The 27,832-nt window shown below is 41.9% G+C and overlaps 1 protein-coding gene across 1 annotated transcript in view; it reads right to left on the bottom strand.

Moving 5' to 3' along the window:
• vezt (vezatin, adherens junctions transmembrane protein) overlaps window positions 1-27,832 on the bottom strand; it is an 89,488-nt gene that overhangs the window by 40,221 nt on the left and 21,435 nt on the right. Inside the window, exons 3-4 of the mRNA XM_052034117.1 lie at window positions 4,351-4,437; window positions 330-505 (exon numbers count right to left, since the gene is read on the bottom strand). Of these exons, the coding sequence (XP_051890077.1) occupies window positions 330-505; window positions 4,351-4,437 (263 nt within the window). The remainder of the gene's footprint in view (window positions 1-329; window positions 506-4,350; window positions 4,438-27,832) is intronic.

The raw sequence follows: 27,832 nt of genomic DNA, 5'->3' as shown, positions 1-27,832 counted from the left end.
GTCTTCACTTCTGCAACTCCATTCCAGACAGCTTAAGGGTGAGCAAACTCTGGAGCAATACTCTCAATACTGATCAGATATTCTTATTGGGAACTTGTGCCTCATGGGGGTGGGTGGCCTCCTTTTTCTTTTGTTACCACCCACATCAGAGAAAGAAAGGCAACAGGAAACCATCTCAAGTGGCTTTAAAAATCTCACGTGCATACAAATAATCTGCATTTACAAACACTTTAGTAGATACTTGATGTGTAAAGTTTTGTAATATATATATATATATGAAAAAACACATACTGTTGCAAAGAGCAAGAAACAAATTCTAGGAAACATACCAAATGCTTGGAGTTCCGGACAACCACTGTGTTGGCTGGTAGCCATTTCTCTGTTGCTGGGCCTGTACTGAGCTCAGGATGCTGGGGTCCAGCAGTTCAATCAGCTCCACATCCTCCTGCAGAAGCACTTCCTGCTCCAGGATGGTACACAGAGCGCGCAGTTGAAAATCAATATCCTTGTTAAGCAGGCAAGAGAAGAATGGGTTACTATTTTTGTAAAGTATATAAAGGATGTGAAGTACATAGTCAGCCTATACAGTACGCTGCAGGTAGCTTAAGAATATCATTGTTCATGTTGATTTGATATTTTAGACATTTTCCCAGCATGTGAAAACATTTTAATGCAATATAACAGAATAACAATCGCAATAAGAAGGTCTAGAAATGACATGCACAAAAACTGAGGTACATTCCTCCAGTTAAAATACTACTTCAAGGGTTAAAATGCAACATAAATAATGAGAAACTAGAGGACTTTGTAGCTACTGCCCCTACCAATACCATATATTTACATGCTGCCTTTAACACAGTGGGTCTCACATTGCTCCTCAGAAGCAAGGATACACACTACCAGGAAAGGTTTTGAAGAGGCATCTGCAGTTTTACTTGGGGCCTGACTTGATCATGGGGCAGTTATTTCCTTCAGCCTTCCATCCCACTGTCAAGTTACAATTTATCAGTCCTGGTACAATGGGAAACTCTTTCAGCTTGGAATCATCAGGTTTTGATTATTTCATGGAGAAACTGAATCAAAACGTCATGATCGAGGACCTTTGTAACTAGCTCACAATAAGCACCTCACACTGAAAGTATTGATCAAGTACTCCCCGCAACAATCCCTTTTCTTTTCAAAAAACCCTGCCACAAACTTGTTTAGTAAAAATATCAGCAGCAGCATGTCTCTGTAAAGATGGAGGTTCCTGTGAACAGAGATGCAGTGCTCAGACCCTTTGATCTGTGAGCCCAATGCTGCCGTAGATTACGGGAACTTGGGGCCACCCACCATCACTGGGTTGCACAGTTTGAGAGGGGGAGTGTTGCTGGTGAGGGAAAGGGTCTCCCTTCAATCCCACCCCTGCTTTGTCAATCCAGCCTGATTTCCCCATCTCCATGTCAGCCACAGCTTTCCACGGTGAGGATTCATTTAAAAGCAATGACCCACATCCTCTGGGTCACAATGCAAGAGATGCAGCAGCTGCCATCTGCAAAATGAGCAGGTTTGGTTTTAATGCTCTTACAAACCATAACAATAACTTCTTAAAGCAAGGTTGTCCCAATTTCACAGCTGTACTTGTGGCTTCCAAACTGGCATCATTGCTATATGCAGCATCAACTTAGCACATAGAAAATCCCTAAAGTCTAATTCCTAGTACAAGTCTTTGGTCTGGCCAGTGTTAAATTGGAAGAAGTTCTCAGTCATCCATTACTTGATGTTAAAAAAGAATTATTGAGATAAATTGGTAGTTACTGAGCCATGGGTGGTGAGGAGAGGTGAAGCAAAGTGTCAGCAAATAATTGCTGGCTCAGTGCTTATGGAAATTATATTGTAACATGGTAAGAAATTATTAATTTGTATAGAGACTCAGTTCAACTAATTAATAGCCTATATCATCTTCCAAAAGACACAAGAGACTGCAGATACAGGGATCTGGAGCAAAAAGCAAAATGCTGGAGGAACTCAGTGGATCAAGCAGCATCTGTGGAGGCAGAGGGATGGTCAAAGTTTCAGGTCAAGACCCTGTATCAGGAGTCCCGGATGCACCACCTTACAAGAAGTCTGCCAATGATTTTAACTGGGGCTTTAAATTTGCTGGCATTCAAGTTAACACATTAAAAATTTTATGTTTTGAAGTGGTCTTAGATACAATGATGCTGCTCATTTCTGTACGTATCTTTTGGTGTAAAGTATTTAACACCCAGTGACAGAACTACAAACCTAGGAGTGCAATAATAGCTGCACCCAAGATTAGAACTGCACAATATAATACAAAGTTTTCTCCAGTTTCTTCAACCAAGAAGCCGAAAACAGTCAAGTTAAGACCATTTAGTTGTTTTATCTTACACAAAACAAGCAAATGTTCCAAGCAAAATTTATACTCAAAGCATGTCTCAATTTCCCTTATCACAGAATGCCCCTCTACAATAATAACAAGAAAAACCATGCCACATTATTGTCAGAGCAGGCTCATTCAAACACTTCCAGTTCAGACTTGATTCCAATCTATTCGGCCTTGGCAAGGGTTCTTTTCCACATTGCTGATTGTCTAACTGTCCCCATGGCTCTCTTTACTTATATTCAAGGTGCTTACAGAAGAGGAAGGGCAGGGATATAAATCCTTCCCTATTCCAAGGTTTATTACTGAGCCTGTAAAAGTTAAACAGACCACTCCCCTCTCTCCCTTCAAAATGTATGTTCTCAGTGCCTACTTTATGCAAGTATGACAGGAATAAAATAATTCCTGCTATAAGAAATCTGATTGTTTTGATAGGGCACTGAAAACAAGGGGTATAACTTGCTTCATTTGGTGGGATATGTTTGGAATCAGATTAATTGTTCATTTTACACCCGTCTTTAGTTTACAATTTCTTTGAATTCATTGGAAAATAAAACGCAATTGATCTGATTGTGCCCGCTTCACAATGAGTGGGTTTGGTTGAAATTGCCCTCTTGAGAGCTTAGTGCTAGACAGACTGTAAACATCACTAAGAGATGGTGTATTCATGTGCTAAAGCCTGGGTGCTTTCTTAAAAAACTGTGCAGATTCACTTCAAAACAAAAATGCTCAAATATTACTCACTCTCTCAAATCTCCTGTAAAAGCAGAAATACCAAAACCATAGCATTTCAGACACCTGTGAGACTTATTTTAATGCAACACAAAGAATTCAGTTCTTGCAGTTGACTGGTGCTAGTAAACCAAGTTGCAGTCCTAAACTGATGGATAGGATTCAGCCATCCTTACAATCTGGGTGCTGTAGTGTAGGGGTCGTTACTGGATTAGCAGCCAGAAGGTCTGGATCCCAGAGACACAATTTCAAATCCCACCATGTCAGTCATTAAACAAATCCCACTAGCTGTAACCATGAAAGCACCAGCTTGCCATAGTGAACTCAAATGATTCACCAATGTCCTTCAATGATTGAATTCAATAATCATTCCCCAGTCTGGCCTATAAATGACTCCAGACCTACCAACGTGGCTGACTTTTAAATGCTACCTCAGTTCAGGAGCAATTAGGCTTGGATTGCCAGTGATGTCCACACCCAATGAACAAATAAAAAGCAAATTAACTCCATATATCAGTTCCCAGCTGTCTATCCCTATAAAATAGATGCCTTGCTAACACAGGTCATATTTAATTAAACGCTATGACCTTTGGATGATTTCTGAATGCATCACTTTTGAGTTGCTGAGGAATGAACTCAGTGAAAGTTCTAGCTACTTTTAACATGCAAAGGGGTTAAATTTTCATTAACGATATGAAGTGAAACAGCAAGAACAGACTTTCAGAGAACAAACTGTTTAAACAAAAACATGGTATGGTGAGAAGAAATCAAGAAACCAACATGAAGATTGCATTCACTTTCCATTATGTAGCTGGTGTGTTGATGGCAGTTGCCTACAACTCAAGTATCAGTTCAGCACTGTGTAACCCAGAAAAGGTCTCTCACGTTAGATCTTTGCACAGGACTTGTCCTTAGATGTATACAGTGAAGGGGGAGACAAGATCTATATATTCTGTTCAGCTACCACTGCAATACGTCTTGTAAACAGTGAGATCAATTTAAACAACTCTTTCATTTCTAGGAAGACAAAATTCACTGTGCCTTTCTTGTCCCATTATAACAAGCATGGTCTAGAAAATATGCAACAGCAGTAGTAAATTCTAGACTCTTAATGTTTTATTTTTATTTAAAAGCTAGATAGCATATCAGCAAAGAAAATTTCTTGACAATTAAGCATGGAATGAACTGCAGGGTAGAAAATCTCTGGGTTGCATGAGAATTGTGCAAAGGCTTACCAGTGATTCCAAATCTTTTCTTCTTTTTGCTTCAGAGAATGGATTCCATTTTTGAACAACTTCAAAACCCTTTGATAAGAAGCTCCTCTGCAAAAATAAAACAAATGAATACATTTAGCTCTGTCATTATCCCAATCAATTATCCCATTAATCAGGCAAAAGAAAAATTGGTCACCAAAATACCTGAATGAAATGCACCAAAGCAATAAAATGACCTTTGTTCATTTGGCTCCTTCTTAAGGAGCTTGTCAGCCTTTGCCATTCCAACATTCCTCACACTCCAGGAACTTGGTTTGATTCTGGGATATAACATTTTTACCATATCAACTGGTCCCTCTTTCTGCATGGTATCCAGAACCTGCTTCCTCATGTATCTACTGCAATGTCTCTCCACCCCCTCTCAATTATCTCTCTTCCTCAAATGGTCTCCAATCTATTCCACTTTGGTTTGCATTTTGTGATTGCAAGGAGAGAGAAAGCTTTCTCATCTGCCATCAGTATATGTGAAACTGACACCAACCTCCAGATGATGGCTGTGTAGTTACCATGGAAACCAAAAGTTGTCGTCAGTTTTTCACTGCTCCTCACAGGAACATTATTGCAACTTACCTGACCATAACCTTCAGAAATCAGCAAATTGATGAAAAATATAAGGGCCTATAAACTATTCCCACTGTAAAAACCATGGTAGTCTAGAAGTTCATCTACTTGGGAACAAGGTGAGGGTGGAATTTGGAGTTGGGGAGCATGATCCATGGAGTTCAAACACCACATTGGCGCTGGTCCTGCTGCATCAATAGTCCATCATTCCCGAGGCCAAAGACATCGGTGCTACTGAAAGGCACTGACACGTGCTACTTCGTACTCGCCATTACAGAGTGTGTGAAAGAAATCTCAGGTAATACCAAGAGTAAAGCAGAGTCTGGGATGGTGCAGGGGAGGTAGGGCCTGCACTTGGAGGTCTGGTCAGAGCCAGGAGGAGGGGAGGGAGTTTGAAAATGTAGTTGTGGTTGTATTGGAGTTGGATTTGCAGTTGCACTCAAGTCTCTCATTGCTTTCCCAGAAGCTCAGTCTCCATTTTGATTGATCACAGAACAGGAATTCCCACAAGTCAGTGAGGAAGTTAATTTCTCTCTGGAGGCTACTGTTGGGCTCGTGAGCGACATAGCCAACTAGCAGAGTTGGCCGAGTGTAACTTAGAGCTCAACAGCAGAGATATTGGTTTGGGAAAGGATACTAACATTTGTATGGTTATCCTGCCTGTGAGTTGAGTATTTTGCAGAGGCAGAACATACAAAATTAGTTAGGAGCCAAATGGACCACTCAGCCCCTCAAGTCTGTTCCACCATTTAGAAAGATTGAGGCTGTTTGATTCCAACCTCAATGCCACATTCCCATCTGCTCACAGTAGCCTTTCACCCCCTTGCTTAATCTATCCAACTCTGCCTTAAAAATATTCAAAGGTCCCACAACCTCTGAGGAAGACAGTTCCAAAGATCCACAGCCTTCTGAGAGAAAGAAAACTGAGGTGACAAGGAATTTCTTCTTGCAATGGATAGTCAATCTCTGGAATTCTCGACTTCAAAGGATGATTGAGGCTAGATCAATGAACATATTAAAGGGGAGGTAGATAAATTTTTGAACAAACCAAGAATTGTGGGTTTTGTGGAACTGAGAAGAGGAATTGAGACCTGGTGCAGATTAACCCTGATCATACTGAATGGTGGGTCAAGCTGAGGGGGCCAGGTGGCCTACTCCTGCTCCTGTTGTACTTGTGTCCTTAGACTGTACACAAGTCTGTACATTTCCATGGACACTCCTTTATCCTCAAACATTCAAGACATCGTAAATGGCAGGACTAATAACCTGAATACTAATGTCCATGTTTTGAGGCCAGGTTATGGCATCAACTGTGGTTGAATGACTGCCAGCCACAAGGGCAATCTTTGACAATGTATTCCATGGTTTAAGTTTTGTTGCGGTCACAACTAACTGAGTTTGTTTTCCTATCAATATACAGGATATCCACATACCCCTTATCTGGTCCATAAATTTCTGTGATTCTATGCATCTGGTACAGGGCTGTCCATTTATTGTACGAAAGGTCTGTGGAAGGTAAACATGTTCCATAGGGTTGTGGAGAGATGATTGTTTGACTTGTTGCAATTCCATTGAGACCTCCTCTTTTAAGCAATATTTTTCATTGGAGTCCCTCCCATAATGGTTTACTTGGATCTGAGCATGATCCTGACAGGACTTCTATCCTGATGTGGATCGAGTGCAATGGGGACGTGATTGGAGAAGCAGGCAACAGAGGTACCCCTTCTATTATTTGGGGGAGCAGATGTTCAAGAGCCAGTCAGTGCCATTCTTTGGTGTTCAGTATGCATGGTTGTATGCAATTGCACATGCAGGGTCATGGTGTGGCAATTCAAGAACCCAATACTTCTTGGCAAGGTACATCAAGTCTAAAGTGGACATGCAATAGGTCTTTGTTCTGTATCTTCATCTTTCCTCTCGTCTCCAAAATAATGTTGCTTGTAGGTGAAGGAACCTATCCAGCTATACTCTTGGGCTTCTGAGTGGTGAGGGGGATCCTGAAATGCTTGAAGTACCCAAGTCCAGCTTCTCAGTCATAGCTTTATTGTCGAGGGGTAAAAATATAGAGTTCGAGAATCAGAGTTGGATAGCACACAACCAGGCCCTTTGGCCCACCATGTCCATGCCAACCTTTCTGCCCATCTACATGGTTACACGTTGCTAAGGTTCTGGATAAATTAGGATGCAACCTCCAGCAACAAAACTATTGCTTCAGTTTCTCAAGGCCTTTGTTCAAGGCAGTGCTGACTAAGGCAATGGCAGGTGCCTTCACAGCTATTCTTACGTCATTGGAATTTGTGAACTGAGACCATAATAATGATCTGACTGTAATAATTCAGCTCATTCTCGTCCAAGATTTCAGTCACTCTACCACTGATGATGGATTCTGATATCTACCCAACAACAGCTGTTAAACTGAGGACTGTGGTTAATTGGTTTCTCAATTCCTCTCTTGTCAAATAATAGGTTTTCCATTTTCCAATCCAAACACAAAGACACGCCTGGAAAATCCTTCACACAGCTCCAAAAAATAAAGGTGCTGTGCAGCTGAAAAATCCACTTAGCCACGAGAAGAACAATTGTTACACCCATTGGGAAATTCGACCTCCCACTTTTAAGCAGTATTTTTGTTTGCTATAGACGTGCAAGATTCCCCAGGGTGACATCAATCAGGCAATACTCAAAATTATTCTCCAGTATGATTTTCTATCTTTTTCTGAAAAAAGTGTACAGTTCTTATGTACTCACAGAACAACCAGCTTTTATTAACTGTTTCTCCGCAAACTATTTAGTTTTAAGGGCCAATAGTCAAACTGCATTCTTGTCCTCCCTGAGATCTGTGACCTCAGGCTAGTGCCTGGACTGCTTTGCCTGTAGAAAGTCAAGAGCACTTTCGATTTCCTGGCCTCAGCACACATTTCCAGATTGCTACCACATCACACAGGTGTTACTCAGTGCTGCATTAGGGAGGTCACCATAACTCCACACTCAAGAAGAGAAAACTTCATCTGTTTTTCCTTCAACCCTTAAATCCCACGTAGTTGTCTGTAATGCAGGCGTTCAGAGATTGCATCTGTAGTATTACTCCTCACAGAGACCTTACCTCAACAAAACCTGGGCCGCTGCAACTAGATCCTCGACTTCTTCACTGGGAGACCACAATCAGTGTGGATCGGAAACCTCATCGCCTTCTCACTGACCATCAACACAGGCGCACCTCAAGGCTGCATGCTTAGCCCCCTGCTCTACTCTCTCAATACCTACAACTGTGTGGCTAAGCATAGCTCCAACACCATCTACAAATTTGCTGATGACACCATTGTTTTTGGCAGAATCACGAATGGTTACAAGGCAGTGTACAGGAGTGAGATAGGTCAGCTGGTTGAGTGTCATAACAACAACCTTGTGCTCAATGTCAGCAAAACCAAGGAACTCATTGTTAACTTTAGGAAGGGGAAGTCAGGCAAACATGCACCGGTCCTCATTGAAGGGTCTGCAGTGGAAAGGGTGAGCAGCTTCAAATTCCTGGGTGTCAACATCTCAAAAGATCTATCCCAAGCCAAGACATAGATGCAACCGTGAAGAAGGTGCACCAGAGTCTTTACTTCCTTGGAAGTTGAAAGAAGATTCAGCATGTCATCAAAGGCTCTGACAAACCTCCATAGATGTACAGTGGAAAGTATTCTGACTGGTTTCATCATGGCCTGGTGTGGAAACTCCAATGCACAGGAACATAAGGGGCTAAGGAGAGTGGTGGACTCAGCCAGTTCTATCACGAGTACATCTCTCACCACCATCGAGGACATCTACAAAAAGCGATGTCTCAGGAAGGTGACATCCATCATTGAGGAGCCCCACCACCCAGACCATGACCTCTTCTTGATGCTGCCATCAGGCAGGATGGACAGGAGCCTGAAGACCCACACCTCAAGCTTCAACAACAGCTTCTTCCCGGTGCCATCAGTGAACCAACCTGAAAATCCCTACACTAGCTTGGATTATACTTCTTTTTCTCTCTCTTAACTTGCACTAGTGTTATGTTTATTTTGTTGTGCATGTATAATTTATGTTAATTTGTATTAACTTGCTTTGCTGGGATCCCCAACCAGTTTAGCAGGAGGCCCCCACCCCACTTGGAGAAATGCAATCACTCACAAGGGTCAAGACATGCACATGATGGAACAGGCCTTACACACTTAGTAGAAAAGAAACCTTTCCTCCTCAAGCTCTGTCTTTGTCTGGCAAGCAAAGTCAGTTCCATCTGATGGGAGTAGTGGTTAATGTAAAAAGAAATGGGGTTGGAATCAATTGGTAGGTTTAGAAATTGCAAAGGCTCGGCCAGTCAGGCCGGTGTGCGCACTTATTGCCTGTACGTGGTTTGTGCACAGCAAGTAGAAACCCAGGTGAGGGCATGGGTGATGGTGAGAACACCAAGCAACCCAAAGGAGGTGGTGCCCGCAAGACAATGCAGTGACCGACACAAGGCCCAGTTCCCTTTAGCTAACTCTGAAGCAGGGCTCAACTCTCCTGTCAAGGCCTACTGAGGTGTGAATGGCCCATGACAGTCCCAAGGCTTCATATTTGCACAAGCAACACCATGAAGTGCATGGTTTGCCTCCTGCTGTCACTGGGCATGAGTAGAATTATCTGGCCATAAATTATCTGCACGAAAGATCCAGACCAAACTAGCTGAATTGCATTACATGTGCACAAAGTACTCAAAACTCACTTGATTTATTCTTAAGATTCCCTTTTAGCTATGATATTTTGCCTTCTATCTCCATGAAAAGTACTTAAGTAGTAGATGTCTCAGTGTACATTATGTCTAGCATGCAAATTTATAACGTCCTTTTATTCCTCTTCCCAACTACTTCTCTCCAATATCTCTATAAAAATTGATATTCTTTGTAAATGTATGAATTTTGCATCTCTTGACTTTCTTGGCAATCCTTTGCTGACGTTAGTATCTTTTTGGTCTTTCATTTAGGATGATTTGTCTATCAATGGTGCTGAGGTCGAGGGGGTTGAGAGCTTCAAGTTCCTGGGAGTGAACATTACCAACAGCCTGTCCTAGTCAAATCACATAGATGCTATGGCCAAGAAAGCTCACCAGCACCTCTACTTCCTCAGGAGGCTAAAGAAATTTGGTTTGTCCCCTTTGACTCTCACCAACTTTTACCGATGCACCATAGAAAGCATCCTATCTGGATGTATCACGGCTTACGCAACTGCTCTGCCCAGGACCACAAGAAACTGCACAGTGTTGTGGACACAGCCCAGCGCATCACGGACACCAGCCTCCCCTCTTTGGACTCTGTCTTTATCTCTTGTTGTCTTGGAGAAGCAGCCAGCATAATCAAAGACCCCACCCACCCAGGACATTCTCTCTTCTCTCCTCTTCCATCGGGTAGAAGATACAGGAGCCTGAGGGCACGTACCACCAGACTGAAGGACAGCTTCTACCCCACTGTGATAAAACCATTGAATCGTTCCCTTATACAATGAGATGGACTATGACTTCACACAATCTACCTTGTTGTGACCTTGCACCTTATTGCACTGCACTTTCTCTGTAGCTGTGACACTTTACTCTGTACTGTTATTGTTTTTACCTGTACTACATCAATGCACCCTGTACTAACTCAATGTAACTGCACTGTGTAATGAATTGACCTGTACGATTGGTATGCAAGACCAAGTTTTTCTCTATACCTTGGTACAAGTACAATAATAAACCAATACCAATTTGCTTACGATATTTGCTTAACAACACAAGCTCTTGGCTTATGGCTATGTTGTGATTTTGCATTGTACCAATTACTTCATTGAATATTCTTTAGGCTGGACGCAGCAAAAATAGAAGGTGGTGGGGGGGGGGGGGGGGAGAGAAATAAATTGCATGAGGTTTCTTCATTATAAAAAGGGAACATCCAATTTACTCTCCTTAACTCTCCTCTTCACTATTATTTCATTTCAGGATCCACCTGTCCCTCAGACCCCTCCACTTCTATCACCAGATCTTCAGAGTCACTCTGTGCTCAAAAGGCCCCAAGCTACATTTCCATCCTTCCCAGAACTTCCTACCTAGAAAAGAGTTTCCATCCCATCCCAAGCCTTCCAGATAGAGAAAACTTTATTCAAAATACTGCTAAAACCCAAGTTCACATACCAGTGCTATCAGAACCTGGTCCATTCCCATGGAAACCAAGTGGTCCCAATTATCAAAAAGTAAAATCATATCCGCATTCAACCTTAAGTTTATAATGCAATCATGAGATTCTAATATTCATGACACATAAAACTTCCTGGTTTTAAGCAGTGATAAACATAAATGTTTCCCAAATCCAGCCTGACAGAAGAACTGACAAAAACTATTTCAATTATTAACTTAGCTAAAAGTGCAGAAGCTCTTGATTGTCTCTTTATATTATTTCATTCTGTTGACAATTGGGGTGAGTTCAGGGTAAAGTATTACTGATTACCAAAGCACTATTCTTTCTTCTGTAAAGTATGCACTTTATTTGGATATTTCTGTCTTATAGAAGGACAACTGAATTGAGGATTGGTTAACAGATAGAAAGCAGTAGGAAGATACAGATCATTTTGAGTTGGGGTTACTAGGATGCTGCAGGGATCAGTGCAGTAGTCCCAGCTTTCAGAATCTAAAAATCAATGAGTTATCTGACAAGACCAAGTGTAATATATACAAGCTTTCTGATGATACAAAACATGACGGCAGTGTGGGTGGTGAGAACGACAAAGGTGCTCTGGGGGACGTGGTCAGTTTAAGTGAATGAGTGTGGACATTGTACAATATACAAGGTTGTCCACTGTGCTCAAGAAAAAGAAAAGAAATTCAGAGTAGTTTTAAATGGAGAGTGACCGAAAGAAGTTGATATTCAGTGGGATTTGGGCACCCACGTAGGGGAATAACTGAAAGTTAACAAGATGCAACAGCAAATGATCAGAAAGGCAAATGGTATATTGCCTTTATTTAGAAGGATTAGAGTCATTGAGTCATAGAGCAATGCAGCATGGATACAGGACCTTCAGGAGGCCATGCCGAACACAGTGCACACCCAGTTAATCCCAATTTCCTGCATTCGGCCCATATCCCTCCAATCCCCACCCCTCCATGTACCTATCCAAGTGCTTCTTAAATGATTCTATTGTACCTGCCTCAACCATGTCCTCTGGCAGCTCGTTCCATATACTCACCACCCTCTGTGTGCAAAAGTTGCCCCTCAGGTCCCTTTTAAATCTTTCCCCTCTCACCCTAAATCTATGCTTCCTACTTTTGGGGTCTCCAACCCTGGGGAAAAGACTGCAACAATCCACCTTACCTATGCCTCTCATAATTTTAAACATTTCTATAAGGTCGCCCCTCATTCTCCTACGTTCCAAGTAATAAAGACCTAGCCTGGCCAACCTCTCCCTATAACCCAGGCCCTCTGGTCCTGGCAACATCCTCGTAAATCTTTTCTGCTCTCTTCCCAGTTTAACCACATCTTTCCTAGAACAGGGTGACCAAAACTGTACACAGTACTCCAAGTGTGGCCTCACCAACGACTTACACAACTGCAACGTAATGTCCCAGCTCCTATACTCAAAGCCCTGACTGATGAAGGCCAGTAGGCTAAACACCTTTTTCACCACTATCTACCTGTGACACCACTTTCAACGAACTATGCACTTGTACTCCTAGGCCTCACTGTTCCATTACACTCCCTGGGGCCCTACTATTCATTGAGTAAGTCCTACCCTGGATTGACTTTCCAAAATGCATCACCTCACAGTTTTCTGTATTGAAATCCATTTGCCACTCCTTAGCCCACTTCCCTAACCGATCAAGATCCTCCTTTAATCTACGATAACCTTCTTCACTATCAACAACACTTCCTAATTTTGTGTCATCCACAAACTTACTGATCAAGCCTTATGCATTCACATCCAAATCACTTATATAAATGATGGAATACAAGGGTCCCAACACCAACCCCTGCGGCACACCGCTAGTCACTGGCCTCCACTCTGAGAAAAAACCTTCGACCACCATCCTCTGCTTCCTACCTCAGAGCCAACCTTGAATCCACCTAACTAACTCTCCCTGGATTCAGTGGGACCTAATCTTCCAGACCAGCCTACCATGTGGGACCTTTTCGACAGCCTTGTTAAAGTCCAAATAGACAACACCCACTGCCCTACCCTTATCTATCCTTTGGTTGCCTCTTCAAAAAACTCAAAGTTTCATCAAGCACAACTTTCCATGCACAAAGCCAATGCTGACTCCTCCTAATCAGACTTTGTCTATCCAAATGTTGTTAGATCCTGTCCCTCAAAATTCCCTCCAGTAACTTCCCCACCACTGATGTCAGGCTGACTGGCCAGTGGTTCTCTGGCTTGTCCTTGCTACTCTTCTTAAACAACGGAACGACATTAGCTACCTTTCAGTCTTCGGGAACTTCACCAGTGGCTAATGATGAAGCAAATATCTCCGCAATTTCTTCTCTAGCTTCTCACAAAGTCTGAGGATGCACTCAGTCAGGCCTTGAGGATTTATCCACCTAAATGCGCTGCAAGGCTGCAAACACCTCCTCCCTGGTAATATGAATGTCCTCTAAAACATCTCCACTTATTTCCCTTATCTCTTGAACAACCACGATTTTCTCCTCAGTAAACACAGAGGTGAAATATTAAAAATCCCATCCATCTCCTGTGGCTTGAGACATAGGTGGCCCTGCTGATCTCTAAGGGGACCTACTCTCTCCCTAGCCACCCTTTTACTCTTAAAATAGCTATAGAACCTCTTGGGATTTTCCTTAACCTTACCTGCCAGATCCACTTCATACCCTCTCTTTGCCCTCCTGATTTCCCTCATGTGTATTCTTGACTACCAGGTAAATGCATCTTACTAGAACTGTAGAGGGCCCTAATAAGACAGCAACTGGTATACTGTGTACAGGTCTGGTCCTCCTACCCAAGGAGGATGATACTTACTATATAGTGAGTGAAACAAAGACTGGAAGGATTAGAGATGAGGGCTGGGGGTAGATCATGGTGGTTGGTCCTACAAAAGAGCAATGAAGCAGAATTTAAATATATGAAAGTTGATCTCATTGAAATATACAAAATTCTTACCTAGACAGGGCAGATGCAGTGTGATTTTTTGTTTAGAATTGAGAGTCATAGTCTCAAAATAAGAGGCTGGATTCAATGAGAATGAAAATGAAAATGTCTTTACCCAGATGACAGCAAATCCTTGGAATTCCCTACAAAGCATATTCAACTCAGAGATTGAAAGATTTTTGGATATTAAGATAATTAAGAGGTTACTGCAGGAAATAGGCAGAGGCAAGAGCTTGGCCAAAATATTATTTAACAGTGGAGAAGCCACAAAGGGTCTAATGACACATTTCTTGCATTACTGAAGTCATGGTGAATGAGTCCCAGCTTGTTTGATTACATTTTTCAGGCAATGCATATGTTGATTAGCAAAATTACTTTCCAGTCATTCATTATCACTGGAATGTCACCACTCTGCTGTGCTTGCATGACTAATTGAATATTGGCATGTCTCAGGTCCAAGTTAACAAATACCACATCCATTTTTTTGTATGCAAGTCACTCCCCATTTTTGGGATCTACAGTTTTAGAAAAATATTTCTTTAAAATCCCTAGCATAGTCTGACTATTGAGGGAGATGATACTCCCACAGAATTATGCATGGAAAAGATGCAAAGAAAGGGAGAGGAAGCAAGATAGAAGGCAGGGTGGAGGAGCCCACAGAATTATGCATGGAAAAGATGCAAAGAAAGGGAGAGGAAGCAAGATAGAAGGCAGGGTGGAGGAAAGGAGGGCAGAGGTGCCATAACTCATTCACTCTCCCCTCCATCTCCCTCACTCTACCACTTGTCTGTTTCTCTCCCCCACACCTCTTGCCCTTTCATAGCTGCTCCTGTTGCCTCAAAGACCATGTGGCAACAGGAATCAGATCTCCTTCTTCAAGCTGTAGAGTTCAGCAGGGCCAGACAAGCGGCAACTGAGGAGAAAATCATGGCTGCCATTGAGGTAGCAGCAAGGTAAGTGGCCCATCTTTGGGGGTGGTAGGGCAGAGGGAGGGGCAGGCTCAGTGCCTGTTGCCAAACCAGACATGTTGAGAGGAAGGGAGTGGGCAAGGACTTTTCCCAATATCAGGTGAACAGGTTAGTCTGACATTGTATGGGCAAGGGGCCCCAACATTCAAGACAACAAGGCAGGCCAAATGTTGCCCCAGCTGATGTGGTGACATAGTCTGGGAAAGGCTTATTGATAAATACATCTGTGTAAAAAGTTGAATCCCCTTTTCAACCCTTTAAAAGAATTCCTGACTGATGATATCTCAGAGTTTCACAGTTTTAGTTTTCCAAATCAATCACAAAGTTTCAGCAAACAATACAAAGAAAAAGAACTGCAGGTTGGAAACCAGAAATAAAACAGAAAGAGCTGGAAACGCTCAACAGGTCAGGCAGCACCTTTCAGTTTTGGTTCTCTGTAATGACTCCAACTTGAGTTTCACAACTTTTTACATGTCCCTTTCTTTGCCCTCATTAATTTATCAACCACATAGCTTTGTAAACAGCATAATCACCATGGCAACCCTCTTCCTCATCCTATCAGAGATATTCCCTTTGCAACACGAAACTAACTTGTCTTCTCACTTTTCCAGTTCTGAAGAGTATTCAACCTGAAAATGTTAACTCTCTTTTCACAGATGCTGCCTGATATGCTGAGTGTTTCCAGTTTTGTCTCCTTGTTGATTCAGAGTAATTATTTGCTTAAATAAAGAGTCCCAAAGATTTCTGTTGACTGAAGTTTTCTAAGCATTCACATTGAATTGTATTTATGCCCCACAGTATTTAGAGTCCACAATCAGAAAAGATCACACAACTTATAACTTGCTTCTTTGTCAAAGCAGAACATAACTTATGAAGAGAATCTTCAGAAGATAACTTTAGGTCTCGCACCCTAATTTATACAATTTGTACGCAGAATATTTTTTGTACTACGGCATACTGAGAGATACTACATAGTTCCCCCCAGACTGGTTAAGACACCTACATGGAATTTGAATGATGTTCCTGCATTGTGCATTCTTATATCTTCAATCAAATTTTTCTTTTGAGTGTCATCATAATGCAAGGTCCTTTCTGTTTGAATAAATTCTTCTAAACAAAATATACAGCCCAATATTTTGTCCCTATTCAAATCTAACAAGATTGATAGAAGTCCTGAAGGTTTGACCTAAAACTGACAAAAATCAATGGAAACTTTCAATATTTAAGGTATAATTTTAGGAATTATGTTTACATATTGAGATGAATATTATGTTATATTTTATTTAAGAAGATTATTAACTGTTAATACTTCACATAAGTGAAAACAAATCTCAGTGCATATCAGGGTGGGCAATATATTTAGATATGTTTCTGTACTCATTCACATTATTTTGTCATACATTTTAACATGGAGTCCATTGACACAGGAGACCACACAGCTCACATAATAGTCCCCTTTGTGAAAACAGAATATAACTTAACAATAGTGTTCTAAATATAGCGCACTACTAATTTAAGACATACATTTCTGGGAAAGTATTAAGTTGAAGTTATTTCACAAATGGAGCAGAGGTTGTTAAAGTCACGAGGAACTCCACACATTTCAGAACAGAGACCTCAGCCCCTAGCTTATCATCTTTCTTGGCCAAGGCATACGTGCACGCGCACAAGGTGGAAAAAGAAATAAGCTGACTTGTCCTACGCCATGCAGTAAAATAACCATGCAATTATAAAACCATTTTTTTCTTTTAATATTTCCTGAGCAATGTATAGGTAGGATTTGTTACAATTGTACATGGTACAAGCTTTGATGAGCTGAATCTTCTTTTAACCTGAACGTGGTCTCTCAGAATTAGAGGCCCTTCATGATTCCTTAAGGCAAACCCATGAAATGCACATCTGTTCTGAGTTAATACAGCAAAACAATTCAAAAAGCTCAAGACTCCTGATAAAAGCTATGCAAAAAAAACTTTTCATTTTAAATAGCTGTTTTTTTAAACTCCATTTTTAATTTAATTCTATGAGACTAACAATATATGATTCCTTCTCGACAAAAGGTTTTTAAATCACTTGTAATTACTAATTATTTCAATTAATAATTGTTGCCTATTTGTGAAGTCACACATCTAAATACAAATTACACATAAAAACCTAAAATCACCAATAACTTTGCTTCACAAAATTCTAAAGTTGAGAGAAATGTTTCATTTTGGATTGATGTGATACAGCCCAGGTGATAGGTCTTGGCTGGATGTAGCCAAGACATTTCACCTCATGTCTTGGCTGTACATCATAGTGAGCAAAAGCCAACTGCTGCTTCATAAAAACAAGTCTTAGCAAACCAGATATCAGCCCTGGGCTACTCTCAGATAGCTGGTAGTAAGCTGCCAGCCACCCATTTGTCAGGTAATGTGGTATGCATCGAGGGATTGGATGATATTGAATAAACAACTTTAGACATTTGTGTCAGCCATGGCTCAGTGGTAGCTCTCACCTATCAGTCAGTATATCTTGGGTTGAAAGGCTCACTGCAGCGACTTGAATAATGTACGATGGCTCTCCAGTTTAGTACTAAAAGAAGTGTCATATTTCAGATGATAATATCACCCAGGGCCTCATCTGCTTTATTAGATAGCCAAAAAAATCCCACAATGCTCTCCGAAGCCAGCCAGATATATTCATGTTGTCACCCCTATTAATCTATCATATTAATTAACTACTGCACCGGTCAAGCTCAACAATATGCACCTTGGTGTCAGTAGAAGATGTTGCATTCACAGTCCTCCAGCGTATCAGATAAAGACAGTTCTACAAGTAAATTTACCCGAGAAATCAGACATCTCATTTTACATGTGGTTAGAAACAACAAACATTGCAGGCATGCACATTGCTGCAAACATTAAAAGTAACGTACAGGGCAGCATAATGGGTTGGAAGGTTAATTGGCTGCTGTAAGTCACCGAGTGTGTAGGTGAGTGGTAGAATCTGAGGGGAGTCAATGAGAGAAAAGAGAAGTGCTGGTCGTTGACTTCAGGAATCAGGATAGAGTACACACCCTTCTGTGTATCAATGGTGCTGAGGCAAAGATGGTGGAGAGCTTCAAGTTCATAGACGAAAACATCACCAACAATTTGTCCTGGCCCAGCCACATAGACGCTCTGGCAAGAAAGCACACCAGCGCCTCTACTTCCTCAGATGGCTAGGGAAATTCGGTTGACCCTGATGACCCTCAATTTTTACAGATGCACCATAGAAATCATCCTATCTGGATGCATCACAGCTTGGTATGGCAACTGCAATTTCTTGCTGTCTCAGGCAGAGCCGAGTCGTGAACACAGCCCAGTCCATAACGAAAACTAGCCTCCCCTCCATTGACTATCTACGCTTCCTGCTGCCTCAGGAAAGCAGCCAACATCATTAAGGACCCCTCCCACCCCAGTCGTTCTCTCTTCTCCCTCCTTCCATCGGGCGGAAGAGATAAAAGCTTGAGAACACATACCACCAGGCTCAAGGACAGCTTCTATCCCACTGTTACAAGATTCTTGAACGGATCCCTTCTATGATAAAGATAAACTCTTGAGCTCTCAATCTACCTTGTCATGGCATTTTATTTGTCCACCTGCACTTTCTCTGTAACTGCAACACTATACTCTGCATTCTGTTCTTTTTTCCTTTTTGTACTACCTCAATGTACTTCTGCATGAAAGGACCAGTCTGGATGGCAGGCAAACAAAAGCTTTTCACTATCTCGGTGCTTGTGACAATAATGAATCAATTACCATAAAGAAATGGATTAATGTAGGATTACATGTAAATGGGTGATTGATGATCAGCATGGACTCAGTGGGCCGAAGGGCCCATTTCCCTGCTGTCTCTCTCTCTCCGACTCTACAATATTTAAAACAAAATTTAAACAAAATGGTGAAAGTTAAATAAAAAACAAACTGAGGGGAGAGAGGGGAGAGCCTTCTAGACTCAATACTACACTGTACAACTTCAGGTAACTCGCTTTCTCCGCCTCTGTTGAAACTGGCCATTTTTGCTGCAAGTCTTCCATTTGTGATATTGCTTTAGTTGTTCTCTCTCTCCATGAATACAGCCCAACCTGCTGGGCAAGTTCCACAGCCCTGCACTTCACAACGTTTACATTCATTTGTCTTCTCACTGTAACTGCCCTCAAGAATAGGCCCTTCGGCCCATGTTCTCTGTGCCAACCTGCCTGCCCCTCCATTCCCCGTCTTTCCATTCAGTCATTCATGTGCCTATCAAAATGCATCTTTGACATTGGTATTGTATCTGCTTCCACCACTTGCCCCAGCAGCAGGTCTCAGGCACCTACCACTCTCTGGGTAAAAACCCTGTCTTGGAAATCTCCTTTAAACTTTCCCCCTCTCACCTTAAAGATAGTCCCTCTATTATTTGATATTTCCATCTTAGGACAAAGACCATTTACCCTTTCTATGCCTCAAATTTTACATCCTTCTATCAGGTTGCTCCTCAGCCTCTGACGCTCCAAAGAAAACAATCTAAGTTTGTCCAACCTCTCCTGAGAGCTAATAGTCTCTAATCCAGGCAACATCCTGGTGAACCTCTTCTGTGTCCTCTCCAACTCCTTCCGATAACGAGGCAACCAGAATTGCACACAATACTCCAAATGTCCTAACCATTCCTGTCCCACCTCTCTATAACTTAAAATTAACTTGACTTCTCTCTTTCCTATTTCAGATGAAGGCTCCTCAAACTGAAACTTGAACTCGGTTTTTCTTTTCACAAATGCTGCCTAGCCTGCTGAGTGTTTCCAGCACTGTGTTTCAATTTCACATCTCCAGTATCTCTGTTTTTTTTTATTTTCAAATAACATCTTTTGCTCTCCGACTTCAGGGCCAAATGCACATTGGAAGAAGCACAAATCTTGACTCAACGTTTGTCAGACCTTATAATACAAAGTACTTCAGGAGGTGGGGTTGGAACAGTGACTTGGGACTGATGCAATTGACATTCAAGACTGCAATTTGATCCAAGAAAACAAGGCAGCTACTAAACCTCAGAAAGTTCAACTTGAAATTAAAGAACTACGTGTCTTACCTGTGATTTATTTGAATCTGTAATATTATTTGAACAATTTTCACAATCTGGTGCAGAAAACCACATAAAAGAACATCCCCAAGAGACATTGGCCAATATGCATCTAGAGATCCACAGAATTGTCTGACTTGGATAAGGCTCAAGATTGGAAAATTAACGTACAGGGGATGAAAATTTAAAAAAAGACTACAGACGCAAGAAACCTGTAGTAAAAACAAAAAAAAACTGAAATACTCTGCAGGTTAGGCAGCATATGCATGAGGAGAAACAGAATTAATATTTCAGGGTCAAAGACCTTTAGTCAAAGAGTTTCGATCTGAAATATTAACTTTATTTCATTTTCCACAGATGCTGCCGAATCTGGGGAGTGCATCCAACAAATAAGGGAGCTGACTGAAACAACACCAAAAGAACTGCCTTTTGCAAGCTGAAATGTTGGGAACAGTAATGAAGGTGGATCTTCATAGTGCCCATCAGTGAAGTTCTATCTCAACCCATCCTAAGTAAAGAGCAAACTTAAACCACAGTAGAAGTATTTTCCAGCAGAAATTTCACCTACTCCTCCCATGCAGAATACTTGACAATGAGCAGCTCAAAAGGAAGGACAAAAATAAGCAAGCAAATGTGAAATGCTGAAGGACGGAAAGGGATATCTAACAAACTATTATGGCACTTGAGAAGGGTATAGAAGTGGCTATGGCCTTTCTCCAACCCTGATTTGGCAACGAAACAGATACAATGGCTGCTCAGAAACTGCAAGATGCTCGATTTTGGCCCCACATGTTGATCTCAGTAACTTATTATCAATCACAACACACAAAAGCATTTCACATTCCAATAATTCTTTGCGTGAAAACATTTTCTCTAATTTCACCCATTCCATTGCTGCAATCATCATGAGATCAAGTCCGTGTTTCACATTCATCCACCCAAAAGAAAGCCTCTTTATATTTCCCTTGTTCTTAATCATTTAACCATCTTCAACACATTCCTCCAATTGAAAAGAACATATGCCTGCTCTTTTAGATTTTCCTCATTACTCAAATATTTCATCCTGACATCAGGGAAATTTGGATCTTCAGAACTATAAAATCTTTCCTGTAATGCGGATTGTGGAGGTTGCCTGAAGCACTTGGCTTCTCTTTTAATTTGTTATTCTTTTTAACCCTAAAAGAATCAACCTGAAAAAATATTTAGAAGTTAAACAATAACTGATGACAGTAAACTGCAGTTAGTGTGATTATATAAAACAAATAAGTTACACACAGTCAGATAAAATGGCTACTAACCATTGTTAATGGTGCCCAAATCTCATGAATAATTCACTTTCAAATTATTAAACTTTGAATGGTATTTTGCCTACATTGATTGCAAGTTAATATGAAAAATTCAGAATCACAAATAAATACAGAAAATACTGGACATATTCAGCAGGTTAGGTTGCATCCATGGGAAGAGAAACAGAATTAATGTGTTACGAGCCAGGTTGCTATTTGGTGAATGTCCCTTTAAGGCACCTGGACAGTAGAGTAGTAGTGTGTGCGTGTGCGTGTGGTGTCATCTCCAAGACAGCAAGACTATAACGGTTGGCTGTTTTGCACAGAGAGTCGGAGAGAGAGGGAGAGGGAGAGAGAGACACCGACTGCTGGTCTCTATCAATGGATGAAGAACAATAGCTGTGTCTGTCACTACAATCCATGCATGGATTTTTGGAACAATCAAATGGAGTCCACCTTGTCATTAACCTGTGCTGGAAAATAGGTATTTCTGTGGGCGGCCATGTATCGAATGCCTTTGGGGTGGCAGGTACTTCAGAACAAAGCAGTGGAGATCATCGGAGATTGAGGTGTCATATGGGTTCCATCATGGAACATGTGGACTTCGTAATTTCTCTCTGCATTTTCTCCTCAGTCAACGGTGGTTTTGCAAAAGCCTTTGTTCATGTTTCACCTTATGACTTGCTGAACCGAACTTTGAGAATTATTCCTAAACTTGGGGTTTGGGAATTTGCCACACTCATGCTTTGAGTTTAGTTTTGGGGTTAATGTTTAATATCTAACGTTTTTACTTTTCTTATCATCACAAGTAGTTATTAATAAAATAGTTTCTAACACTTATACATGACTCGGTGTGTTCCTATTGTTGCTGGTACGTAACAAATGTTTCAGGTCAAAGACCCTTCATCAGAACTGTTTTTTTAAATTTTCACTTTATTTGATTTTGTTCTTGTTTATTTTCATACAGAATCATAGGCTACCTTTAAATTTCACTCGAACTGATAAAGACACAATAAAGATGAGTAAATCTTGTGATGGACCCAATGGGAAACAACAGAAAGCACTTCATTTAAATTGACGATGCTTGCTTTAAATTCTTTGTCAAAACAATTTACATTTGGATTTAAAATAAATAAGCTGAATGGTGAAAGGTGGCACAAATACCATCAGAAGTTAATTAATGGCCAATGCTCAGCTCTTTAAATAGTCTTCGTTGAAACATTCCTGTTTTTTTTCTCTCATACAACATTGGTGCAATTGGATTATATTTTTTTGGTGTGCTACGTTAACTGGGTGGTTCCCATTCAGGCCAGGCCAGGCCAGGCCAAAGTTCAGCACAGCTGCCTACACTTCACTGTGCAGCAGTCAAAGGGAGTCAGCCCTTAAGACACCTTTCAGCATGTGAGCAATTGCAAACACACCTAGGCGGGCTCAGACACAGAACTCCTTCCCCACTGTCCCCCAATTTTCCCCCTCATCCACTCTCCCCTTGATTCTTCAACCTCAATCCTCCCCGCCCCCAAATTCCTCCTCTTTGTAGGGACCCTTCCCACTGCGCTTTGACTTCCCACTGCGCTTTGACTTCCTCCTACCCCCAACCTCCTCCATCCAGAAACTTGAGTCTATGCGCCAGAACCCCAGAGTAAATGAAGAAAGGGGGTACACCACCTCCCAAACCACCCGCCCACCCAGTCGTGCACCTCCTGCCCCACCTGTGGGAAAACTCAGGGGGTCCAACATCGGGCTCATTAATCACCACAGAACCAGATGGGGAGCAAAGTCCTCTCAATCCCAAGAAACTGCTCAAGAAGATGAAGGCGATTCCCCATGGTATCTAAGTAGCAGCAACAACAACAAGCACAATGACTACCAGAAAGAAGATAGAGGTTGCAGAGGTCACAGGATCAAGTTACAGAGAAAATCTGACGTCCATTATGGCTCTTTCCAAAACAATCTAGCTGGTCCCTGTCCTTCTTCACAAAGTCCTATAAGCTCTTTCCTTTCAAGTATCTATCCAGCTCTTTTGTCAATCATCTTCATTCTATATCCTCTGGTCTACCCAACAGAGAACATGGATTTTCTATAAGACTGTGTATCTGACACCTGGACTATGTAGAGCAGGCATCACAAGGCACTGGAAAAATACCACCAAAGCCGTTCTCCAAACTTACTGGGAGGACAATATCAGTATCCTCTGCCAGGTTAGTATCCCGAGTATTATTACACTTAGTCTGCTGGCCATGCTATTTGCATACCCGAGACCAGGTTCCTAACAGACACACTTTATTCCACAGTCCGTCAAAGAAAGATTACCAGGGAAAAAATTAAAATGCTCGTTCAAAGCTGCCTTAAAAAATACATTACTACTGACTCCTGGGAATCTCTGGCCCACATCCACTCAAAATGGAGAAGCCACATTCAGGATGGTTTTGATAACCTCAAGGCCATACATCAGGAGCAAATGGAGGCTCTGCATAAGCTGCAGACTGATGGAAGATCAATTGTGCCTTGTTGGAACACAGCAGGGGGCCACAGACAGATTGGTCAGAGGAGGTGTGGGATGGAGAATTAAAATGTCAGGCAACAGGGAGCTCATGGTCACCTCTATACTTTGCACACAAGTGCCCTGCAAAGCAGTTATCCGATCCACATTTGGTCTTCTGTGAGGGAGACCACTGAATGCAATAAACTAGATTGGAAGTGCAAGGGAATCGCTGCTTCACCTGGGAGGACTGTTTGCCTCCCTGGATGGTGAAAAGGGATGAAGTAAAATGGCAAGTGATGCACCTCCTGCAGCTACACTGGAAAGTACTACAAGAAGGGGACTGTTTGGAGGAGATAGATAACAGACCAGGGAGTCAAAAGTAATGGTCCCTTCACCACTGAAAGGGGAACAGAGGGAAGAGAAAGGTATGTCTTGTGGTGGAATTGTAATTGAAGGTACCAAGGGATAAATCGGATGAATGCGAAGGCTGGAGGGATGGAAAGTTAGGGGAACTCTATCCTTGCTCTAGCTGGAAGGAGGAGGAATGAGAACAAAATGCAGGAAATAGCTGAAAGCAGACAAGGGCTCTGATAACTCTGGCAGAGGGAAAGCCACTGGCTATGCCAGTGTTTTACAAAAGGCTCACCCTTTCATCCTAGCTCTCATCCTCTCTGCCTTTATAAATAAAGCCCAGAATCCCACATGATTTCTAACCAATTTCTCAACCTGCCTTGCCACTTTCAATGATCTCTGCGTATATACCCCTGGATCTCACTATTCTTGTACAAAGGAGGTGTTGGAGATCCTGAAACGCATAAAGGTGGATAAATCCACAGGGCCTGACCAGGTGTATCCTAGGATGTTATGGGAAGCAAGGGAGGAGACTGCTGGAGCCCTGGCAGAGATTTTGCAACTTCATCAGCCATGGATGAGGTACCAGAAGACTGCAGGATAGCTGATGTTGTACTTTTATTTAAGGGCAATAGGAATAAGCAAGTGAACTACAGGCTGGTGAGACTTTCATCAGTGGTGGGGAAGGTATTGGAAGAGATTCTGAGAGACAGGATCTTTGCATTTAGAAAGGCAGGGACTGATTAGGGAAAGTTGACATGACTTTGCGTGGGAAATCACATCTCATGAATTTGATTGAGTTGTTTGAAGAGGTGACCAAGAGGATTGACAGGGAGGGATGGTAGACATCATCTACATCTTCAAGGCCTCAGACAGTCCCACGTGGTAGGCTGGTCTGGAAGGTTAGATCACATGGGATCCAGGGAGAGCTAACCAATTGGATACAAAATTGGTCTGATGGAAAGAATTAGAGGGTGGCAGTATAGGGTTGTTTTTCTGATTGGAGGCCAGTGACCAGTGGTGACCAGGGATTTGTGCTGGGTCCTCTTTGTTCATCGTATTTATTAACAATTTGGATGAGAACGGAGGTGGGCTGATTAGCAACTTTGCATATGATACCAAAATTGGTGTCACAGGCAATTCCTACGTTTAAGAACATGTATGCAGCCTAATCCCCGCATTTATAAACATACATTGCGGATGTTGGAAGGTGTTTGAGCAGACTGCAGTCAGTCTGGAGCTGCACTGAAGTGCCCCAATATCAGTAGAGAGGAATGTACAAAGGATGTCATTCAACCCCGGAAACATACTCCTACATTGTGGCTGATCTACCTCTTTAATGAGATGAGATGAGATTTCTTTATTAGTCACATGTACATCAAAACACACAGTGAAATGCATTTTTTGCGTAGAGTGCTCCGAGGGCAGCCTGCAAGTGTCGCCATGCTTCTGGCACCAACATAGCATGCCCACAACTTCCTAACCCGTACATCTTTGGAACGTGGGAGGAAACCAGAGCACCCGGAGGAAAAACACGCAGACCCGGGGAGAGTGTACAAACTCCTTACAGACAGCAGCTGGAATTGAAACCGGGTCACCGTAATAGCGTTACACTAACCGCTACACTACCGTGCCTGCCTGATATACTTACCCAAGTTCTTGTCAGTCTTGGAGCTCCAAAGCCCAAGAACCCAAATGGTTTGAAAAATTTATTCCTAATTTTTCTCCTCAATGACCTCACTCTAGTTTTAAGATCTCATTGCAGCCTTAGTCCAAACATGGACAAAAGAGCTGAACTTCCAGAGGTTAAGTGAGAATAACTGCCCTTGACATCAAGGCAGCATTTGATCAAGTAGGGCATCAAGGAGTCCTGGCTAAACTGGAGTCACAGGGATTCAGGGGGAAGACCACCTGATGGTTGGAATTATACCCAGCACCAAGGAAAATGGTTGTGGTAATTGGAGGTCAATCATCTCAGCCACAGGACATCTCTGCAAACACATGGGAACACCACCACCCGGAAGCTGCCCTCCAAGCCACACACCATGCTGTCTTGGAAAAATATCGCTGTTCCTTCACCATCACTGGATCAAAATCCTGGAACTCTCTCTTCAACAGCATTGTGGGTATACCCACACCTCAAGACTGCAGTAGTTCAAGAAGGCAGCTCACCACCACCTTCTCAGGGACAGGCAAACAAATGCTGGCTCAGCCTGCAAAACCCACATCCCTTGAATGATATAAAAATAACATCCTCTTGCTCATTTCTCCAGATATACTCTAAGTATTCTCGGCATTTCATTTAAAATTCTTCTTGATCATGTACATTTCAGGAAAAACAAGCCAAGCTAATGCCCATAATTTAACCGTGTCAGGCTGTGAATCTGTACTGCATTCTCTCAGAGATCTTCCTTGGGTGTAGTGCTCATAACTAAACACGAATCTACAGACTGTATAACCTTTTCCAGTATTCCACATGCTGAAATATGCATTGCCTCAATTCTACTACACTACAAACTCTTACACAGTTTTTGCATAACGTCTTTGGATACGGTATAAATCCATAAGATATATGGCCATTATGAAGAAACTTCTTTTACAAAGAAACAGCTACATTACAACGAAGTAGACATTTGAGAGATAAAGATTTTTAACATTATTCTCAAACAGGAAGCAATGTAGTTTTTAAATCAATACCAGATCTTCACTTTAATGCAGAACTTGCAAGAAATTGTGATCTATATACAACTTCACCAATGTGCAGAAACCACAGAATAAATCATGAACTTGGTAGAGCTATAATTATACCAATGTTTATAGTAGTATCAGCTGATGATTTTCAGATGTTATAACATTCTGGTACATTGTAATTCTTACTGTGCAGAAAGTTGGAATTTTAGAAGTGATGAGGATTTCACTCCATTTCTGGCTTTTGCTACATTCCCAGCTTCTCTTGCTCCACTTTTGATAGCCATAACTTCATCCCTACCTTTGAACCCCCTCTCTAAACTTCTGACTCTCTCTCATTCAAATGTATTATTTTCAACAGCCTTAATACCCATTCCTGCAGTTTGGTGTGATGTTTTGTCCAATTGCATATCAATGATACGTTTTCAAATTGCTAGGTTACACTCATTGCAAGCAGAGAGCAAGGAACTCTGGAAGGGCAATGAGGAGCCAGATAGCTTGTGATTATGAGTGGTCTGCTTTTGAGGGAAGGGTAGTGTTCTCTCCCCCACAGCGGAAAGCACTCTTTGTCCCTCTCCCAGCGTCATAATCAGAATCAGATTTATTATCGCTGACATATGCCATGAAATTTGTTGTTTTGCAGCAGCAGTAGTGCAAGACATAAAACTTACAACTAACCAAAAAATAAATAAGAGCGCAAAAGAGGAACAACGAGATGGTGTTCATAGGTTCATGGACCGTTCAGAAATCTGATAGCAGAGGGGAAGAAGCTGTTCTTGAAACGTTGAGTGTGGGTCTTCAGGCTCCTGTACCCCCTCCCTGATGGTAGTAATGAGAAGAGGGCATGTCCCGAATGGTGAGGGTCCTTAGTGATGGATGCCGCTTTCTTGAGACAACACCTC

This window comes from Pristis pectinata, chromosome 19 (genome assembly GCF_009764475.1).
Source record: "Pristis pectinata isolate sPriPec2 chromosome 19, sPriPec2.1.pri, whole genome shotgun sequence".
Classification (NCBI taxonomy): Eukaryota; Metazoa; Chordata; class Chondrichthyes; order Rhinopristiformes; family Pristidae; genus Pristis; species Pristis pectinata.
Note: the sequence above shows the minus strand (reverse complement) of the source record. Positions and strands in the feature narration are given on the sequence as shown.